This window comes from Canis aureus, chromosome 17 (assembly GCF_053574225.1).
Source record: "Canis aureus isolate CA01 chromosome 17, VMU_Caureus_v.1.0, whole genome shotgun sequence".
In the NCBI taxonomy this organism is placed as follows: Eukaryota; Metazoa; Chordata; class Mammalia; order Carnivora; family Canidae; genus Canis; species Canis aureus.
Genome location: NC_135627.1, coordinates 18,286,564 through 18,306,724, shown reverse-complemented (window position 1 = coordinate 18,306,724; position 20,161 = coordinate 18,286,564). Strand labels below are relative to the sequence as shown.

Genomic DNA, 20,161 nt, shown 5'->3' with positions numbered 1-20,161 from the left:
TATTTCTGTCTTAACAATATTGAGACCTCAGATCCATGAAGATGATGTGTTGTTCCATTTAATTTCTTTCAGTGATGCTTTGTAGTTTTCAGTGTACAGGTTTATACTGGTTTTTTTTTGTTTGTTTGTTTAAATGTATTTTTTTTGTCAATCTTTTAGATGCTGGTTTAAATGGAATTATTTTCTTTATTTTAGCTCCTGGAATAAATCACTCACACTTATGATATATAATCCTTTTTATATGCTGCTGTATTCAGTTTGATAGTATTCTATTGTGGATTTTTGTTTCTATAGTCATGAGAGATACTGGTATAAAGATTTTCTTTCTTTTAATATCTTTGTCACATTTTGGTATCAGACTTCACAGGATGAACTGGAATGTATTTTTTCCTGACCTATTTTTTGGAGGAGTTTATGAAGGATGGGTGATAATTTTTCTTTTAAGATTTGGTAAAATTTACCAATGAAGCCATCTAGCTTTTGGTCCATTTGGGCTTTTTGTTTGTAGAAAACATAGTGACTACTAATCAAATTTTTTTACCTATTATAGAGCCATTCAGAATTTACATTTCTCCTTGAGTTTGTTTTGGTAGTGTGCCTCTTTGTAGGAAGTTGTTAATTTATGCAGCTTATCTAATTTGTTGGCATATAATTGTTCGTAGTATTCTCTTACATTCCTTTTTGTATCTATGAGGTCAGTAGTGATAGTCCTATTTCATTCCTTGCTTTAGTCATTTGAGTCTTCTCTCTCTTATTTTTAATCAGTATAGCTAAGGGTTTTGTTTGTTTATTTTTTTAAATATCCAACTTTGGTTTCATTGCTTTTTCTCTTTTCTTTTCTTCTTCTCTAATTCATTTATTTTCACTGTAATCATGATTATTTCCTTTGTTTGTTTTGGATTTAGTTTGTTCTCTTTCTATTTTTAAAGTGGAACATTAGGCTATTTCTATGATTTTTTTCTATTGTTTCCATTTTCTGTTCTTCAAAATGAGTAGTCTTGATTGCTAATCTTCAACTTTTATGATTCTTTCTTCTGTCAATTGAAATTGGCTATTTTTAAAGTTTTTGTCTAATAAACTCAACATCTCAGCCTCCTCAGGGACAGTTCTATTAACAGTTTGTTTTTGTATATAGGGACAGTGCTTTCTTGTTTCTTTGCATGTGCTTTATTGTCTTGTTGAAAATTGGACATGTTAAAGTATATAGTGTTGCAACTCAAAATCAGATTTGTGTATGTGTGCATGCATACATGCATGTGCTAGGATACACCTTCATTATCTTGTAGGCAGTGGATACTTTGTCTTAGGCTTCACTTCTTGCTTGGAAGTTCATCCAGAAATGAAAAGGAGGGCCTTCTCAGATCTCCGTAGGCATATACATACAGCTTGAACATGAGCACGGCTTTCAGATCCATGTGTATATCAATAAAAAAAATCATCAGAAAACTCACTGTTCTTAGATTCAGTTGATTTTCTTAAAAAATAAAACACTTTTCAGATTGTTATAAAATTCGTTCATTTCTAAAGCTCTGAAAATTGGATTTTGACAATTTTGCCAAGTTCTCATCACTTTTATGGAAGAGAAAATTTTCATGACTCTTTATTCAACCATATTTATTGATGTTACTCTCATTAATTATAATTTTGATGTACCATTGAAGCCGCTTTTCTAATATTTTATCTAGGATCTTGACATCTACATTTCCGATGGTGATAGTAGCTTTCTTTCTTATAATGTCTTAGGCTTTCCATACAGAGGTGATGTTGGCCTGAGACCAAATTGTGAATTATTTTCTCCTTTTTTGTAATCTCTGGAAGGTTTTGTATAAAATTGGTGTTGCATCCTCCTCAAATATTTGGTGAAACATGGTGAGCCAGATTGTGAAATTAACTGATTTGTTAATACATATGAGACTATTCAAACTTTCTTTCTGTTGTTTTTTTTTTTTTGAGTTATATCTTATTTTGAAATGCACTGCTGTTTTTAATTGTTGTTAATATTCCTTTAACTATTCTTAGTGTCTATAATGACATATAATCTTATTCTTCTTCCATTCCTTACCTTAATTATTTGTGCTGAAAATGGATCTCTCTACTTATTTATAATTATTATTTTCCAGATACTTTCTCATTGTATTGAGTAGACCTATTTAAATATAATTACTTCAGAATATTTTTTAATCTTTTAAAAAAGATTACATAATTCATAATGGCCAAATCTTGGAAGCAACCAATATGTTTTTGAGTAGGAGAATTGATGAATAAACTATGGTACATCAAGATAATAGGATATTATCCAGCGTTGTAAAGAAATGAGCTATCAAGCCATGAAAAGACTGGAAGAACCTTAAATTCACATTGCTAAGTAAAAGAAGCCAATCTGAAAAGTCTGCATACCATATAATTTCAACTATATGACATTTTGTAAAAGGCAAAACTATGGAGACACTAAAAAGATCACTGATTGCAAAGGGTTAGGGGAGGATGAGAGATGAATAAGTGGGGAGAGCACAGAGGAATTTTAGTGCAGTGAAAATAGTCTGTATTGTATTATAATAATGGATACTTGTCATTATACATTGTCTAAACTTTCAGAATGTACAGCACTATGAGTGAACACGAATGTAAACTATGGACTTGGGGTGATTATGATGTGTCAATGTAGGTTCATCAATTGTAAGAAATGTACCGGTCTGGTGGGGGATATGGCTAATAGAGGAAGCCAGGCATGGGTATGTGTGTAGCTGGGAAGGGGAGAGATATAAGTGAAATAAATTAATTTTGTTTTAAACCTAAGACTGCCTGAAAAAATAATCTTTGGGGAAAAAAAAAACTTTAAAGCTTAGACATACTCAATTTACTAGAAACCAAGTAAAACATCAACCCATATGAATGCTGTCACTAGTTTGTTTGTTTGTTGTTGTTGTTGTTGTTTTAAATACTATTAGTGAAGTGTTTTCTCCTTGATGGGCTCAAGAAGAAAAGAATATGGATAGGTGGTTTCTAATCAAAAACATGTAGTTTTAGTTCAGGTGCCTGAATGGATTAACTAAATTAAAATAACATTATAGTGTGTGTTTATGTGTATGTGCTATTGTGCACCCATCCCAGTAGTTTAGAAGTTTAGATGTTTAGAAGGATCTGCTTTGAATAAATTATGCACAGTTCACTTACTATTATCTTAAGAGTGAATGAAATAATAAGAGTTCATTGTTACAGTGCTTTTTCTATGAAATGATACTTTTTTAAAATCTATGAATGTCTTCTATCGGGTTTATTTATCAAAAATGCTTTTAGCTTAGTCTGAATTAAAGTGTTCCTTCAGTGAATGTACTTTCTGTTTTTATAGTTTTTTTTTTTAACTCTGAGCCGTATCAAACACACACACGTGCAAGCACAAACACACAGAGCTATAAACAAGATAGAGTTCTAGAGGGAAAGTGTCTATAGTTTTCATTCATTCATTCACTCATTCATTTATTCATTCAACAAAAATATAAGAATTTGATCCCAGGCTAATGCCCAGATGAATAAAACATGATCCTACTATTGAGAGCACTGCAGTATATTAACTTTGTAAACTGACTTGAAATCTCCCCCGGGAAAATGCTAAACCTCTCATATATAATAATGGCTTCATTTACAATTTATAAGATGATGACTGCCAAATTATACAATCAGCTTGACTTTTCTCCAGAACTGCCAAATCTGTATATAAAACTGCTTTCAAAATATATCCACCCGGAATTCCCACAGGCACTTCAAATTTGACATGTTCAAAATAGAACTCATTCTTTTCCCCATAAAATCTTTCCCTGCCCCTCTATTTATACTCTTGATTAATGTGGTAATGGAGTAAAGCCCCCAAAGATGTCCATGTTTAATGCTTGGAACGTTTGGATATGTTGTATTTCATGACAAAAGAGACTCTGCCATTCTAATTATGTTAAAAATCTTAAGGACATTGTCTTGGATTATTTTGACTAGCCCAGTATAATCATATAAGTTCTTAAAAGCAGAGAACTTTCTCTAGCCCATGTCTGAGAGATAGGGCAGAAGGGCAGAGGGGAAAGTCATAGAGTTAGGTAGTGTGAAAGGTTGCTGGGTGGAACCATTGAAACCATGACAAAGAATGTTGGTGTCTTTTAGAGCAAAGTTGGCCCCCAGCTGACAGACAGTAAAGAAGTGGGGAGTTCAGTACTATAAACACAAGCAACTGAATTTGGCCAACTACCTGAATGAGCTTTGAAGCAGATGTCTCTCCAGAACCTCTAGTAAAAAAAATGCAGGAGTATTGGAGTTAATTGTATTATTACCTGAATACAATATACTTTTTAAATCACATAAACTTCGTTGCTTTTCTGATTATACAAGAATCATTTTTTCTACCTTGAAAACTCTCTTCTGTGTCATTGACTCTCCTGTGTCTTCCTCTCAGGTGTCAGCTCAAATGCTCTATTCAACTCAGTCTTTTTTTACCTGCTTTCAAGTGAATATAGTACCACTTTACTTTTCACCTGTCAGTTTATAAGGACTTGTATTACTGTACTCATCTTTTATGAGATTTTTTTGTTTACATGTCAGTCTCCCCCACTAAACTGCTAACATATATTTTTTTTCATGTTTCCAGTCCCTATCAATTGTTGAACTTATATAGATTATATTATATGCATGTATCACCTTATGCATTAGAATGGCTATCATCAAGAGGACAAGAGATAACAAGTATTAGCAAGGATGTGAAGAAAAGGGAACCCTTGTGCATTGTTGATGGGAATGCAAAATAGTGCAGTCACTACAAAAAATAGTATGGAGATTTCTAAAGATTTTAAAAATAGAACTACCATGTGATTCAGCAATTTCACTCCTGGGTATATTTCCAAAGGAAATGAAAACAGGGTATCAAAATGATATCTGCACTTTCATGTTCATTGCAGCATTATTTATAAGAGCCAAGATACAGGTCAACCTGTGTCTATGGACAGATGAATGGATAAAGAAGATAGAATATGCATTTGTATACAATGGAATATTATTCAACCAAAGGAAAGAAGGACCTGAAAGGCATTATGCTATGTGAGATAAGTCAGACAGAGAAAGACAAATATTTTATGATCTCTCTAATATGTGGAATCAAAAAACACCAAATTCATAAAAACAGAGTATGGAATGGTGATTATCAGGGGCCAGGAGGTAGGAGGATTAGGGAGGTGTTGTTTAAGGGTACAATCCCTTAATCAGTAGATAAATAAATCCTGGACATCTAATGCACAGCATGGTTATAAACAACAATACTATATTATACATTTTAAAGTTGCTAAGATACTAGATCTTAATTGTTCCCACCACACACATGCACACACATACACGCATACACAAACCTTGATAATTATGAGACATGACAGAAATGTTAGCTAACACCTTATATATTGCAATATATAAATAAATCAAACTGACATGTACACCTTAAACTTACACAATGTTATGTCAATTATATCTAAATAAAAATGACTTAAAAGTAAATATATTTGAACTAGTGAACTAAAAAAAACATATGATCTCAGATAATTTATCCTAAAACAACTACTTTATTCTTTCAATCTATAAAATCCCTCTGTTCTATTTTACACTTCTATTACTATTGATGGATTATATCCATTTAAAGATATTTTATTACAGGTAGCCCATTATTTTCTGGTTTTTTTTTTTTTTTTTTTTTTTTTTTTACTTATAATGTATCTTGCAAAGTTTTGTTCTGGTTTGCAATGTATCTTTAAATTTTATTGTAAATGACACATAACTTGATAATTTGTATGAAATCAAATAGGTCAGTATTTTTCTCTAAGTTCTTGGATTTTAGTCTTTGAATGCTTTTTTTGCCTCAATGTCAAATAAATATCTACATTTTTCTTTTGGACGTTTTCTTATGCAACAAATCTCTTATTCTAAGTGAAATTATTTCGAAGTGTAAAACTCCAACTTTACTTTTCCAACTAGTTAACCAGTACTCTGCTTTCAGCATTGTCTGCTGCATAAGCTTTTCTTGTCCCATTGATTTGAAATTCCAAAAGCTGTCTTGGAAAAAATTCATTGATTTGTCTATTCTTGTACTTGTACAGCCATATTTAATTACTTTCATTACAAAATTACCTCAGCTTTCTGCAACATTTTTTGGATGATTTACAATATTTATTCTTCCAGATGAAATTTAATATTTTAAATCAAATGCTAAAAAACACTCCATTAAATTTGTGGGTTTTTTTTTTTTTTTTTGGAGAGAATCAACAAATAAGAAATTTGTATTTATTTAATTCTTTTAAATCCCTAAAGAAAATAATATTTTCTTCATATATATATATTAGTATATGTATTTATTTTTAATTCTTTAAAATTTTTTTGGTAATTTTTAAATTTAAACAGTTAATGTTATTTTTCAAATAAATAAAATAATAGGCAAAATAATCAGGCATAAAAAGAGAAAAGGAATAGTAATTGCACTCTTAAACATAGTAGAATCCAAGGAAAAATCCTATTTTATTTTGGATTTTGGATTTCCTGTGTTCTAGTCTTATTTCAGTCTACTCTCTTTACATGCCAGCCTCTCTCAAAGCTACTTTTCTCTCTGGCATACATACTCTTCCACTTTCCTAAAAGTTATGGTTTGTATCTTTTTGTGGATAGAAAGATTTTTTTTCCCTAGTTTTCTTCTGTTTATGTATTAAATCCTTTTCATAAATTTGTTAATTTTCTGAATACTTTGATGTTAGGTGCTTGTGAAATATCAATTTGTTCATTTGTAACTACAGAGATTTAGATTTAAGCCATACTTTTTCCAGTAAAACACACAGATGGCCCTTAGCCCCTTTGAGTTTCTATGTGAAACTAATAAGCTTTTCCCCTCTCAACTATATTCCTAAAGGGCAATTTTATGGACAGATCCCTAATCCAATCTCCAGGCATTAATCAAGCATGGCTTTATTGGACTAGTGCAGGGCCATCTGTGTTTTCACTCTGGACTTTCTAGGCTAGAGAGTCAATGTCTTTGCTCTACTTCTTATTTGTAACTTTGACTCTAACTGGCTTATATAAAATTTTCTGCTGCAGGGTGATGATTTTCCTTGATGAAGCTGCATTGATTCTGGTGTTAAAGGCATACTGTGTGGATGAGTCAAAGCTTTTTTTTACTCTTCTTGAGGCCTTTCTATGCTGTTTTGGTTCCCATAATATGTAGCAATGTATTATAAGTTCATTTACAATGAAGTCAATAGCATACTTTTTCATTATACTGTTTATGTCAATGTATCATAATTTGTTAATATATGACTCTCTTATATTACTGGCCTCTGAGCATTTTGGAGGTAGGGCATGATATCTTATTTGAGTTTTTATCTGTAGATTCTTGTTCTGGTTCTACACACAATTGCTCAATAAATCTTAATTGCTAAAGCATTTAATGCATTTGTTTTTTCCTCCTCAATTGAATTTTAATCTCAATATATTTACTTTACACTAGCTTTATCTACGAATTCTAGCAGAGTGCTATATATATTTTGCTTAGTAAACACCGAGTAAATCAAGGAGTGTTCTGAAGAATTAGTGCAGGCATTTAAGCTTTATTTAGAACACTGTTATTACAGTTGGCTAAGTTGTCCTGGATTGCAGAGCAAGGTATTTCTAAAACATTCTTGTAACAGCGTTCCAACTCCCACACTGACACTAGAAATAGGTCACTGTGCTGAGGTATGGAGAATGTCACAATTTCCGTCAGACTCTCCAGAGCTTCTAACATAGAAATAGCATGCTGCTATGCAAACAGATTCAAAGTTAAAAAAAAAAAAATAAGAAAACTTTTATCCACTGTGTCTAAAGAGATTGCAAAACTCAACACCCCCTTGTGGAAGACTACTGAGATCACTGAAGAACTGCCAGAACTCCCCACTCCAACTTTTTGTAGTCATGGCTCTCTTCCTTTCCCCATCTCCTCCATGGCAATTCAGTTCACCGCAGAGTGTGTGAGCTGTAGGAGAGTATCCAGCCCACTGCCAGAACACAGCAAGGGGAGGTCTTGAGGAGAGAAACTGTGTGAACAGTGGAGAGAGGCCAGATTGCAGGAGATAACAGAGACGGCAGGCGTGGAAGGCTTTCAAGAAGTTGAACCAAGAGGCCACTGGGGCAAGAAAGCTTAGAGTGTAGTTTAAGATATGAAATGACCTGCTGTAGATTTGGGGGGTAGCACAGGTAAATGAGTCACATCAGAAGACATACTATCGTTTAGATGCATAGAAGAGATTTGAGGAGATCTTTGAAGACTATGTAAATTGACAGAGATGACAGGGAAAGTGTATTCTGAGTACAAGCTACAACATATACTTAGGAAACTAAAACAAAACACAAAGGATAACTGAGAATATGCCAGTTTTGACTAGATCTCATAGCAGACCAGTAGTAAAAATGAATCTGGAAAGCTAAGTTTGTTTTACACTGTGATGAGGAATGGGTAATTCATTGGTGTATCTGAATCCCAGTTCTTGGTTCCCCAGGTTATTGAATATTATGAGGCAGTGGCTTTTCTTAAGAACTTCTAAAGATACAAGGCATATATGCAGGCAGATATTTGCAACCCTAGCAACCTGTTGGAAGAATCTCACTAACTTATGGAGTGTAGGAACTGAGCCAAAAACCTAAGTGACAACCTCCCTAAGCCAACAGTATACCTCTTCAGTTTTGTTTAAACTGAATAGTCAGCTCATGTGTAGCTGACTTTTTTCTGATAGCATATGCTCACATCTGCTTATCAGCAAGGTTTCTACATTATGTAGAATAAAGTGTCTTATTTGTATTTTATTTTTGCTTTGTTTTCTATTGTGTTTTGGTTTGTCGGTTTGCTTTTTTAAAAAATCTAGATCATGATTCTGCTAGATTATAAAAATGTGTGTGTCTTTTTTTTTTTATTGTTTTAAAAATATTTTTTCCTAGAGAAACTCCACAGAATTCTTGAAAAATCCCTTTGCCTAATGCCAGAAAAATCTACTTGATACATTCTGCTGAGACCTTAATTCATATTTCTAGGCATTGATTTTGAGTGGGAATATTCCACCAGGTAACATGCCCTTTGTGGCTACCAAAAAAAAAAAAAAAAAAAAAGTGAAATGTTCTTAGGAAGAATTTTCATCTCAAGTAGGTTTCTAACTGGAAATACTGCTAGCAATATCAAGGACTCCATTATTTACAGTCACAGTTGACTGAGAGGATAAGAGAGGTATGCTAACATAACAACACAAAGATATTTAAAATATCTTGTTATATTTTAATGGAGACTTTCTATTTCTTGGTCTCTTTTACCATTTTATAGTCTGCTAAGCATTCAGAGGGTATGAGACATTTGACCTAATTCTGAAAATGAACATAATTAATAATTGTGTTTTAAGGTATCGTTTTAGTTTCAAGCCAAATTCTAAATAAATAAATTCTAATCATTAAATTATAGATGTGAAATAACTTAATGACATGAGATAACTCAAATGGCAACAGAAGTATTTTTCTATCGCTTTTTATTTCATTCATTTAATACTAGAGTGTTTAAAAGCCTGCATTGTTTGATTTTATTAAATTTAGAAATGTGTTGTTTCTTAAAATCAATAAAGAATATAAGCATCATCTTTGTCTTAATTTATAAATATGTCACATTCCAATAAATTTCTTTTAGCCAACAAATAAAACTAAGCTTTAAATTATAGGGTAGCTGAGTCTAATTAATGATCATGTTTCTTTATTAGACTTTAAGAGGAAAGCAAAAAATGCTTCATTTCAAGATAATAGCTCTCCAATATAAGAACATTAAATTCTAGAAAGAAAATTGCATGTCACAAATATGTGTGAGATGACACAAACCATGTGTCATAGGGAAAGGTTTGAAATTATAATTTTCATAGTTCCTCATTTCTCTATATTTTCTTATATATTTGGCTGAATTACATTAAACTTCTTTCACATTCAAATGGTTAAATATGGGCAGCCCAGGTGGCTCAGCGGTTTAGCGCTGCCTTTGGCCCAGGGCGTGATCCTGAAGATCCAGAATCGCGTCCTATGTTGGGCTCCCTTCATGAAGCCTGCTTCTCCCTCTGCCTGTGTCTCTGCCTCTCTCTTTTTCTCTCTGTCTTTCATGAATAAATAAGTAAAATCTTTAAAAAAACAAATGAACAAACAAAACCCAAATGGTTAAATATATGTATTCTCAAGCCACTTGTTGAATACTACTAAAGGAAAAAAAAAAGGGAATTGGTAGCTCATCATTTTCTAGTAACTTCTTTCACTGAACAAAACTGGGTTTCCTTTTGTTAATATAACTTTAAAAAGTAGACACCCTGGGATCATGGCTCTACTTCCTGATAGGAAGTGCTTTAGAGTGAGTACATCAGGAGGTACCATGCACTGGAGGTTTGTATTGTTTCATGGTAGCACTTCCCCAGAGCACATGTCTTCAAAATGAAAAGATTTTCTGAATGATGGATTGAAAGTTTCAGTCATAGGATAGGAGATAGGCCAAAAATTCATAACTTGATACTTCCCCTTTTATTTGTGATCTAGAAACAACTATAATGCAGAATTGACAAGTGATATAGCTCATACAAGTGATGTTCTGCATGAGATTAAAAAAAGCCTGCAGAAGTGTGGGCAAGGCAGTAAGATGAGGAAGTTCTAGTACTGAGAAGAAACTGTTGAGAATAGTTTCATGACATGAAAAGAAGAGGAACACAGAATGAAAAGCATTTGATAAAGAAATAGAGCCACAAACTTTGCATAAAAGACCACCTCCCCAAATCCCCACAGATGTTAGAAGAAGGCAAAGCAGTGTTGAAGTAGGTAGCTGGGTGATGGGTAAATAAACATAACAGATACAGACATAGATAAAATTATATATACAAGAGGCATTAAATTAAAACCAACCAATGAATATTTATAATATCATACACAAGAAGAAATTTCTAAATTGTTTTGAGTTAATTAATTGCATAATTTATAGCAATCCATCCAGTTTCCTTCTAGCAGAGATTCAGGTCAAAAACATTTTGAGGCATACTCCTCTTGGGTCTCAGAAAGCAGTACAGTAGCTTTATTCTGAGCTCGCTCCTGTACTTTTCAGCAAGTTGATGCCACTGTGAATCATTCCCGTCAACAGAGCAACAGTTTGGCAGACTTGTTAATATTTCAGACTGTGGAACTGTAGTTTTTGCTTGGGTGCTGATTCTATAATTATTAGCAATGTGAACTCGGTTAAGTTTCTTCAACTTTCTGTGAAATGGTAAGTAGCAGTTATCATCAGTCAAACCATTTAATCAGTCAAAAATGTACCTGACTCTTGGTTTTGGCTCACGTCATCATCTTAGGTAGTGCTCATCAGGGAGTCTGCTTGGGATTCTTTTTCTCCCTCTCCTTGGCCCATTCCTACCTGCTCATGTACTATGTTCTCTCTCTCTTTAAAATAAATAAATCTTAAGAAAAAAAGATAAAAGATAAATGTATCTTCTCACACTGTTTTTTTCCCAAAGTGCTGTGTCCTTTCCCTTTCCTTGATTATACTTACTATTTTCAACCCAATGTTTTCTCTCCCTTAGATCTCTGTTGCTTCTTATGCTGCTTCCTGCACCTTCCTACCCAAACCCAAAGGCTTCCTCTCACCTTCAAAAGTGCCCATTTGTAGCCCCTAGGAAAATTATCCTCTAGACCCAATTTACCAAGATGCTGGGGTGGGTTTATCCTTCAACTGTTTTTCCTTTGTCATTCTCTCACCCACACTAGCTCAGTCTCCTTACATTGAGGGCAGTGCCGTCAGGAAATATCATTATCAGCCTCTTCTCAATTGGGCCTCATAGTCACCCTTCAATAGTCATCAAAATTTGGCCATCAGGTTCATAACCTTTGTGGACACACAAACACTATCACAGACCTTGGGTGCTCAGTGCTCTAACTGTTATTCAATTCCCTGGCCTCACCTTTTCCTACTTTCTGTGATTCAGTAACTGTTGCTTCCACCTTAGGATCTTACTTCTTGGGTCAGCTCCCACACCCACTCATAAGCTTATAACTCTCACTTCTAAAGTCTTTTCTTCTAGCACACCACTTTAATAAGAGCTTGCTAGCATCTCTTCACATTAATCGATTACCTTGGAATATGGTTCACAGCATTTGTAATAATGTATACATCTGCTTATCATCTTGTGACTTAAATGCTCAGAGATGATTCATCCCAGCCTTTATCAGCTAGACTCGCTACTTCCTTAATTCAATAGTACCTGTTCTTGAATCTTATCCATAGCCATAACTGTAGTAATTTGACTCCTATAAACCCTCCCGGGGTAACCATCCCTTGTTATTTTCCACTTCAATCCTTTTCAAGTTTAGACCATAGTGTATAATAATTAGAAACTGTCTTGTCTTTAACCCCTTTGCAATGACCATTGTTTTGCATTCCCATGAACAAGCCCCAAATATAAAAGGATTCCTACATTCATTGCCTGCCTACCTTCTATTTCCACAGAAAGCTTCTGCTCTTTAGAGATATCAATTCATCTCTGTAAGTGATCTATTAAGTCCTCCTACTCTCCTCTAGACCTATAAGATATTTTCATAAATTCCTTCCCTAATCATATTAAGATGTTGAAAATTCTCCAACACTTACTGCCAGCTCTACATATCTTTCTGTTTTTATGTGATCTCCTTTTTACACCCCATTGTCTTCAGGAGCTGGTTTACTGTTTATCGTATCAATTTCTTCATGTTACACGCACCCTCTGTAATCCTTCCATTTCTACGACTTTTTGTAATGTGTTTGCTAGGGCCACGCTTACCATGGGGTCTTTTAATCCATTGGGTATTTTCCTGTGGATTTAGCTAATTTGCCTTCAGAAGTTGACATTATCAATCAAATCTGTTTTGAGGGGCACCTGGGTGGCTCAGTCGATTGAATGTACAACTCTTGGTTTCACCTCAGATCATGCTCTCAAGGTTGTGAGGTTGAGCCCTGTGTCAGGCTTCAGGCTCAGTAGGGCATCTGTGTGAGATTCCCTGTCTCCCTCTCCCTCTGCCCCTTCCTCCTTTTTCTCTCTAAAATAAATAAATCTAAAAAACAGAAACAAAAACCCAACACCTTTACTGAAAATCCTTTTCTAACTTGGTTTCTATGATACAATCCTCCCCTAAATTTCTTTCTACCGCTTAGACAAGTGTTTATCACATTCTTCTAATATATTCTCTTCCTACCTGTACCCTTCTAGTGCATAGGATTCTGCTTTTTTTTTTTTTTAAGACTTTATTTATTTATTCATGAGAGACAAAGAGAGAGAGGCAGAGACATAGGCAGAGGGAGGAGACTCCCTGTGGGGAACCCCATGGGGACTTCTGTCTCGGATCTCCAGGTCACACCCTGAGCCAAAGGCAGATGCTCAACCACTGAGCCACCCAGGCATCCCAGGATTCTGCTCTCAATTCCATTTTCTCTCCTCACTGCATACTCTTTTTGGATGATCTCATTCACATCTATGGCAATTGTTCTCAGTTAAATGCTAATGACTTGGAAGCCTATACTTTGACAGCTCTTTGCTCATCTTTAGGCCACTGTATATAATTGTTTGCTAAAACTTTGAGTTGGGTATATTACTTATTCCTCAAAATCAAAGCTTCTCCCTTTTAAAATTTCTTATCTCAGTGAATCATGGTATAATCCAACCTGTATTATTCTTTCTACATCATTTCATTCTAATTCAGACAATTCTTTTTCTTCCTTCCTCTTGTATAAATCTTGCTTTTCATGCCTCCTTCCACAACAGTGATTGGAAAATTAATTCTCCTCATTAGTAATCTTCTTGGTCCTGCTCCTATTCAGTTTCAATTGTTCTTTCACTTTTTAGAGTAACGTTCTTAAAATAAAGATTCTGATTGATACTCCCATGTTAAAGATTGTTTATTTTCCCCTGTCCTTGATAGAAGTTCTGACCTTTGTATTATGAAACAAAGATAAGACCTGAGCACCTCTCCAGACTCATCCATCAAATGGTACCCATCTTGCATACATTCTTCTAACCATTTCAAACCTCTTGCAGTGTCCTGTGGCCCATGCTGCCTTACACCACAGCACTGTGTACATTTTGTCTTTGCAGGAAGCTCTTTTTTCTGCTTTTGATTTTGGAGTGGTAGGATCAGTACTCATTTTAACATTCTTTTAGATTGCTGTTTGTCTTCATAAAACCCTATGGATGCCTCTACTGTTAATTTGTGTCGCCCACTGGTTAGTGTCTTTCATTTGATTCATAGAACATTACAAAGTGTAAGCATAATACCTGCTGAATAATTATGAATTAGTAGCTTTTACAGATTCAGTTATGAATGCCAGAAGGTCTTTTTATTACTACAAAAAAATGTATGTGTGAATATATGTGAATTTGGGTATGCTCTAAGGACCCTAGAGAGGATGAACTGTCCAAATGATTTCTACCTATACTTCTATATTCTCAGGTGTAGAGGAAAGAGATTACAAATTAAATATTCTCTTATATTCTAGGTAAGATGTTGATATTTTATGGTATTAATTTTTTTATTTTATATCAAAGCATATTTATGCTTTATTTAAAGCACAATTCAATGTGAAGCATATAGAAAAAGCCTACGAAAGTTGAATTCACTCATCCATGTGTTTGCTGACTAAATGAAACAATTGTAATCAAACTAGTTTTACTGCAGAAACAAAGCTTAAATGTTTCATCAATTATATAACATCTATACTGTTTCATGAAACGTAGTAGACTACAACATAAACACAGTAAAAAACCAAAAGTAGATGAAATTAGACATATAAATACTAGTACAGGGAAGTTATAAATAGAAAACCAAGGCTAAGATAAAGAAAAATATAAATATTCAGTCCAAAAGAAACTGGATAGTAATTATAGTTTTAGGTTTAGTTTCCTAGTAGCCATGTTAAAATAAAGATAGCATCATTTACACATTTCTGACCTTAATTAAAGGAGAAGCTTGCCTCTGAAGAAGAAAAACTTTTCCCAGGGCTGAATTGTGATATAAATGACTTTCCTAGAGTGTTACATATGGGCCACTGAATGATGATATTCTTCAACAATATTTTGTGTTAAGTGACATGATGGATTTCATGTGATTATTTGTTGTATTGTCCTTTCATTAAAAAATTAGGGCAGGACCTCAAAATTTGCTCCAGAAATGGTAATTCTGTTAAAGAAAAGGCAGTATAGTTCAAGTTTATAGACTTCTGGTGATCTGATTTGGCCAAGGCTAAAATTTACAATATTCAGAGGAATGACAGCCTTCAAGTAATTTTTCTGTTACAGCTAAGCTGTTAATTAAATGTACACTTTGGTTTGATGACATTTTAAGGTTTTCTAGTTACTTTAAAGACAAAATTCTAAAAATAATTCCTAGTATAGTTTACCTAATGTAAATATACTGTATATAATTTTAATCCCTCAATATTTAACAAGAAAAGGGTATTATCTTTCCTAAAGTATTGGTAATTGATAAACAAGAGTTTACTTTTTTTTCTCATTACAATATTTTATAAATGAGTCATTGTTTTATTATGAGAAAAGAGGAAAGCAAAACAACATCTACCAAATATGCACTACATTCCATGTACTGGTGCCAGGTTATTTTATGTATTTGATATTAATAAGTATTAGAATTAAACTTTTTAAAATCAAATCTGGCTAAAAGTAGCTATTTAATTTTTGTGGATATATTGAAATCCAGTATGGAGCTGTGTTTACATGGGTTCATGAAAGAAATATTAGGAAGAAATAGGTTTTTCAGCAGCATTCTGAAATCACTGGCTAAAACCACAAGACATAAGTGAAAAGAGCTTATAAATATTGATTCATCATTCCTGTAGGTTCATATCATGAATATTTTTAGGATACTTCCGCTGGAGTTATATTTTAAGTACTGTCATATACAAGTGTAATACAATTTATTTTATAGAGTTTTCTTTTGGGGGATAAAAATTGTTACTGTGTGTGGTTACCAGAGCTCCCTGTCTCTGCTTGCTAATAGGGATGCTGGTTTTGCCTGCTCAGTTTGTCCTCCACTCCTACTTTCTGTTTTCTGAAAAAGTCCTGCCTGTGGCCAACTGACAGATAATTTGCTCTTTGGTGTTGCCGCATCAGCACAATAATAAGAGGTATTTGGGACTGTAAAGACAAGAAGGAAAGGGAGTATGGATGGAGGGATGCTTTTGGGTTAGGTCTTGGAGCAAAGAAAACATATACAGAGTCCATGGGTGTTTATGAAGGTAACGAACTAAAGGGATTTACAGAAAAAGGAAAATGGATGGAAAAGAAGGATGTAAAGAGGTGTGCTTTGCATTATACTCTTCTTCAGATGTTACCAAAATACAAGTAGAAACTTGAGCTCTTCTAAAAATTATTTTCAACATTTTTTTTTAGAACCGGAGTGCTGTATCATGTGGGTCACATCTTCGTAAATAATATGGTAAGAGAAAACATATTTAAATTGCTTAGGCTGAAGGTATAATGCAGAGGAGTAGCAGAAGTGGAGAAATGTAGGTCTTGGCAGGGAGTCAAGTCTGGATTCTGAGCATAACTGGCTATATGTCTGTGGATATGTTTCATATGTAGAGAAGGAGATTCAGCAAAGGATAAAATGTGTAAGCAAAGGATAAAATGTGTCTTAAAAATATATTCAGGAAAAAATATGGTGGGGGGATTTTAGGGCGTTAAAGCAAGTAAAATAAAAGGTGGGCATTATGAAAGATTCCTTGAAATGTTATTGAAAATTCAAGCTTATTAAAAGCGTATTTTGATTATTGCACTGTCTGAAACATTTTTGTCCTTGTAGACCATGAGCAGAAGAAATCTTGTAAGTAGTGAAGAGAAATAGCTGACATCCATTCAGCCTTTTAAGTGAGCAGGTTATTCTATTTTAACATCTGGAATATAAAAGGTAAATAGTCCCTTGGGTATTCATACTGTGCCACTTGTCTAAGGAAAGTGCTTTAAAGGAATCACCTAACTTATCTGAAGTTTTGTCTACCTGTGCCAGATGTGGTTGGCATTCTCCTAACTGCATGGCTGCTTCCAGGCCAATACTTCACCACCTCAGTGAGATTCATGTCAGGATCTCCTAAATTTCTCCATTTTCCTGGATAGCATATCTGCATTTTAAGGAAAACTCTAGCAAGAAGCTATCAGGTTTTGTTCCTCCTGCTATCATTCTCGGTGACTTTAGTGTCTTTGTGAAAAATACATACAACAGCCTGGCTTTATAGCTTATTGATCTTCTTATTTTCAATGACATGCATCCCCATTCTAAATTAGCCACCCACACTCATCACCCTATTGGGAATCATGACATCTTTTATATCTAATTCATACCAGATTAATTCTGGTATTCCTCTCAATTTTTACTTCAGTTACTTATCTTTGCAGTTCTCTGAAACTTTAATTTTCTCTACATATGTTATATGACCTCACACTGAACAATATTTTCAAATCTATTTGTATTTTTTGTAAACCTTACTATTCCTTCTTGGCCTTAGTTTGTTTCCATTTATCTTTAAGGTACCTCAAATCTTTTGCAACATAGACTAACAGAAGACAATTGGAAGTATACCAGTTCCAAGCCAAATTCATCTTTCATCCCTGCTTTTATATCAGTGAAAATCATATTCATATGAATTCAGCCATTTGAACATATGCCTTCAAGTAGCACTTCTTTTTCAGTGCTAAGTACCATCTTGATGCTTTGTTAATTTGGGATCAGGAGATGAAATGGTGGAGATTCAGACAGAGTGTGATGCTTTCATAGATGACCTAAAACTTGAGTTAGATGTCCCAACAATGTGTCCCAGAATTCCTTCTAAACCTCTCATCTCTGCATCTACCACCTGCATTAAAATTGATTCTTTACTTTATTTCCCTACAAAACTCTTAACTTCCTGGGTATAAAATCAAGCTTGAGTCTGGTTTTTATTGTTGCATTTATATCATAGCAAAGTGTCTGAAACGTGGTTCACATTTAATAAATAGTTATTAAATGAATAGATTAATTATCCTCATTAACTTCTGCCAACCCTACATTCAAACCCAACTTTTGTTTTCAGCAAGTGACATACTGTCTTTACTGGACATAAAGGCATAAGGTATGACCTACCTATGTTTAGTGCCACCATTCCTACCCTCCTATAAACTTGTCTATAACTGGATAATAAATGGTCCTTCTTCTCTTTCCAATAGATTTTTTTTCACTTGTTGAATGGATCTCACACCTTTCACACTGTCTTCTATCTTTCCTCATTTGTTATTGTGTCTCGTGTCTCTATTTTCAGACCTTCTCACTTCTCTGATCTCCTATTTCACTTTGAGACATCATTCACTTTCCCAATCTAAAAGCACCCACTTTTGCAGATCACTTCTTGTTTCCGACTATTACCTTGCTGTCCCCTTTCTAATAATCTTTTGAAAGAAGTTTTCCCTTTGGTACTTTACTAACATCCCATTCACACATCAGTCTGATGTAGAGTAGCTTGTATTCTAATCACTTCATCAAAACTGCTCTTTCCTATCGTAAATGCTCCTGTCCATTTCTTGTTCCCATATTCTTGAAGAATGGTATGGTCTATGATACAGTGTTCTCCAGGAGGCAGCTATGGAGATGGAGTTTAAATAGTAGCATGTTTATTGTAGAGTGTGAGGATCTGTGGAAGTGAAAAGATGGAAGTGGGATCAGGAGTGGGGGGAAAAGGTGGCTGCAAAGACACCTCACAGGGACTGCAGATGCATTTCCCCTCATGGGAACTCTAAAGGTAAAATGACCCATTGGAATTGCCCTACATTGGACTGATATAAATGAGCCTTTATACCACTCAGGTCCCTTCTCTGTCCCTTATCTGCTCCCTAGCCTCACTCAATCAGTCACTGGTTATGGCCCACACCTGGAAAGAGGATGACCTTGGGCATAAAGACCCTATGGAGTGGAAGTGATTGCCAAAGGGACTCACAGCAAAATCCCATCTACTGACACAATTCTGGAAGCTGAGAAACAGGTCTAACTCAAGGAGATATAGTAATGCATCTCTGTGTCTATTACCTGATGGTTTTATAATGTTATCTTTATTCTCCATTTCATCTTTATTCTTCACTATAATTCAGTCATGATCTTTAGCTTTCAAAATGACACTTAAGATTCAGCAGAGAGGGCAGCCCGGGTGGCTCAGCGGTTTAGTGCCGCCTTTGGCCCAGGAAGTGATCCTGGAGACCTGGGATCGAGTCCCACGTCGGGCTCCCTGAATGGGGCCTGCTTCTCCCTCTAACTGTGTCTCTGCCTCTCTCTCTCTCTCTCTCTCTCTCTCTCTCTCTCTGGGTCTCTCATGAGTAAATAAATTTAAAAATCTAAAAAAAAAAAAAGAAAAAAAGAAAAAAAAAGATTCAGCAGAGAATAGACAGCTTTTTAAACATAGGGAATTAAATTTTTAAAAGGTGGCATAGTGTTATGCCCATAAAAAAATTAAAAAAAAGAATTTAAAGAGAGAACTAGCAGTCAATCTCATAAATGCCACAATTAGGTTAATTAGGTTAAGCCTTTTACTTTATCTAGAAAGCAATCATTGGCCAAGAAACTAACTTTAATAGAGGAATTTAAAGATTTACGTCAGAATTAAAGTACCTAAGAACAAGGAAAAATAAGAAATGTGGATTATTGTTCTTGGTTTGGAAAAAAAAAATCTAGAAACTAGTTAGTTTAAAAAAAATATTTCCACTATTTCCCAGAATTGTTTTACACATTTAAAAATCACTAATAAAACATGTCAAATAAAGAGAGCATATTTCAGTGCCTCATCTGTAAGTCCTGAGATCTATTTATTCAACTAATTGTTAGAGGAATGCCGCAGTCGGCAGAAGGTCAGTTTTACAGTATGACAGAAAGGGAGACCATTTGATATTCAATTTGACCATTCTTTTCAGAACCCTGAATGATTTTTCTATTTATTATGCCCTTAAATATTTAATATTTTTTACACTTATAAAGAATATTTCCTCTAGAGATCTTCCATTAATGATTCAGTTCTGAAATTTTGTGTTTTTCCTCATGAAATTCTGAACTCTTCAGTGAGAAGACTTAC

General features: G+C 34.3%; 1 protein-coding gene across 3 annotated transcripts in view; it reads left to right on the top strand.

Annotated features, from left to right (window-relative positions):
• GPC5 (glypican 5) overlaps window positions 1-20,161 on the top strand; it is a 1,330,718-nt gene that overhangs the window by 580,048 nt on the left and 730,509 nt on the right. Inside the window, exons 7-9 of one of the 3 annotated variants that reach the window (XR_013355588.1) lie at window positions 16,467-16,512; window positions 16,879-16,983; window positions 17,601-18,127. The exons of 1 other annotated variant lie outside the window; for it this stretch is intronic. Coding sequence is in view for 1 of the 2 variants with exons in the window: in XM_077855193.1 (XP_077711319.1) it covers window positions 7,105-7,122 (18 nt within the window). In the remaining variant the exon portion in view is untranslated. Of the gene's footprint in view, window positions 1-7,104; window positions 7,270-16,466; window positions 16,513-16,878; window positions 16,984-17,600; window positions 18,128-20,161 lie in introns of those variants that run through there. One more of the 3 variants, XM_077855193.1, reaches the window with a different exon arrangement.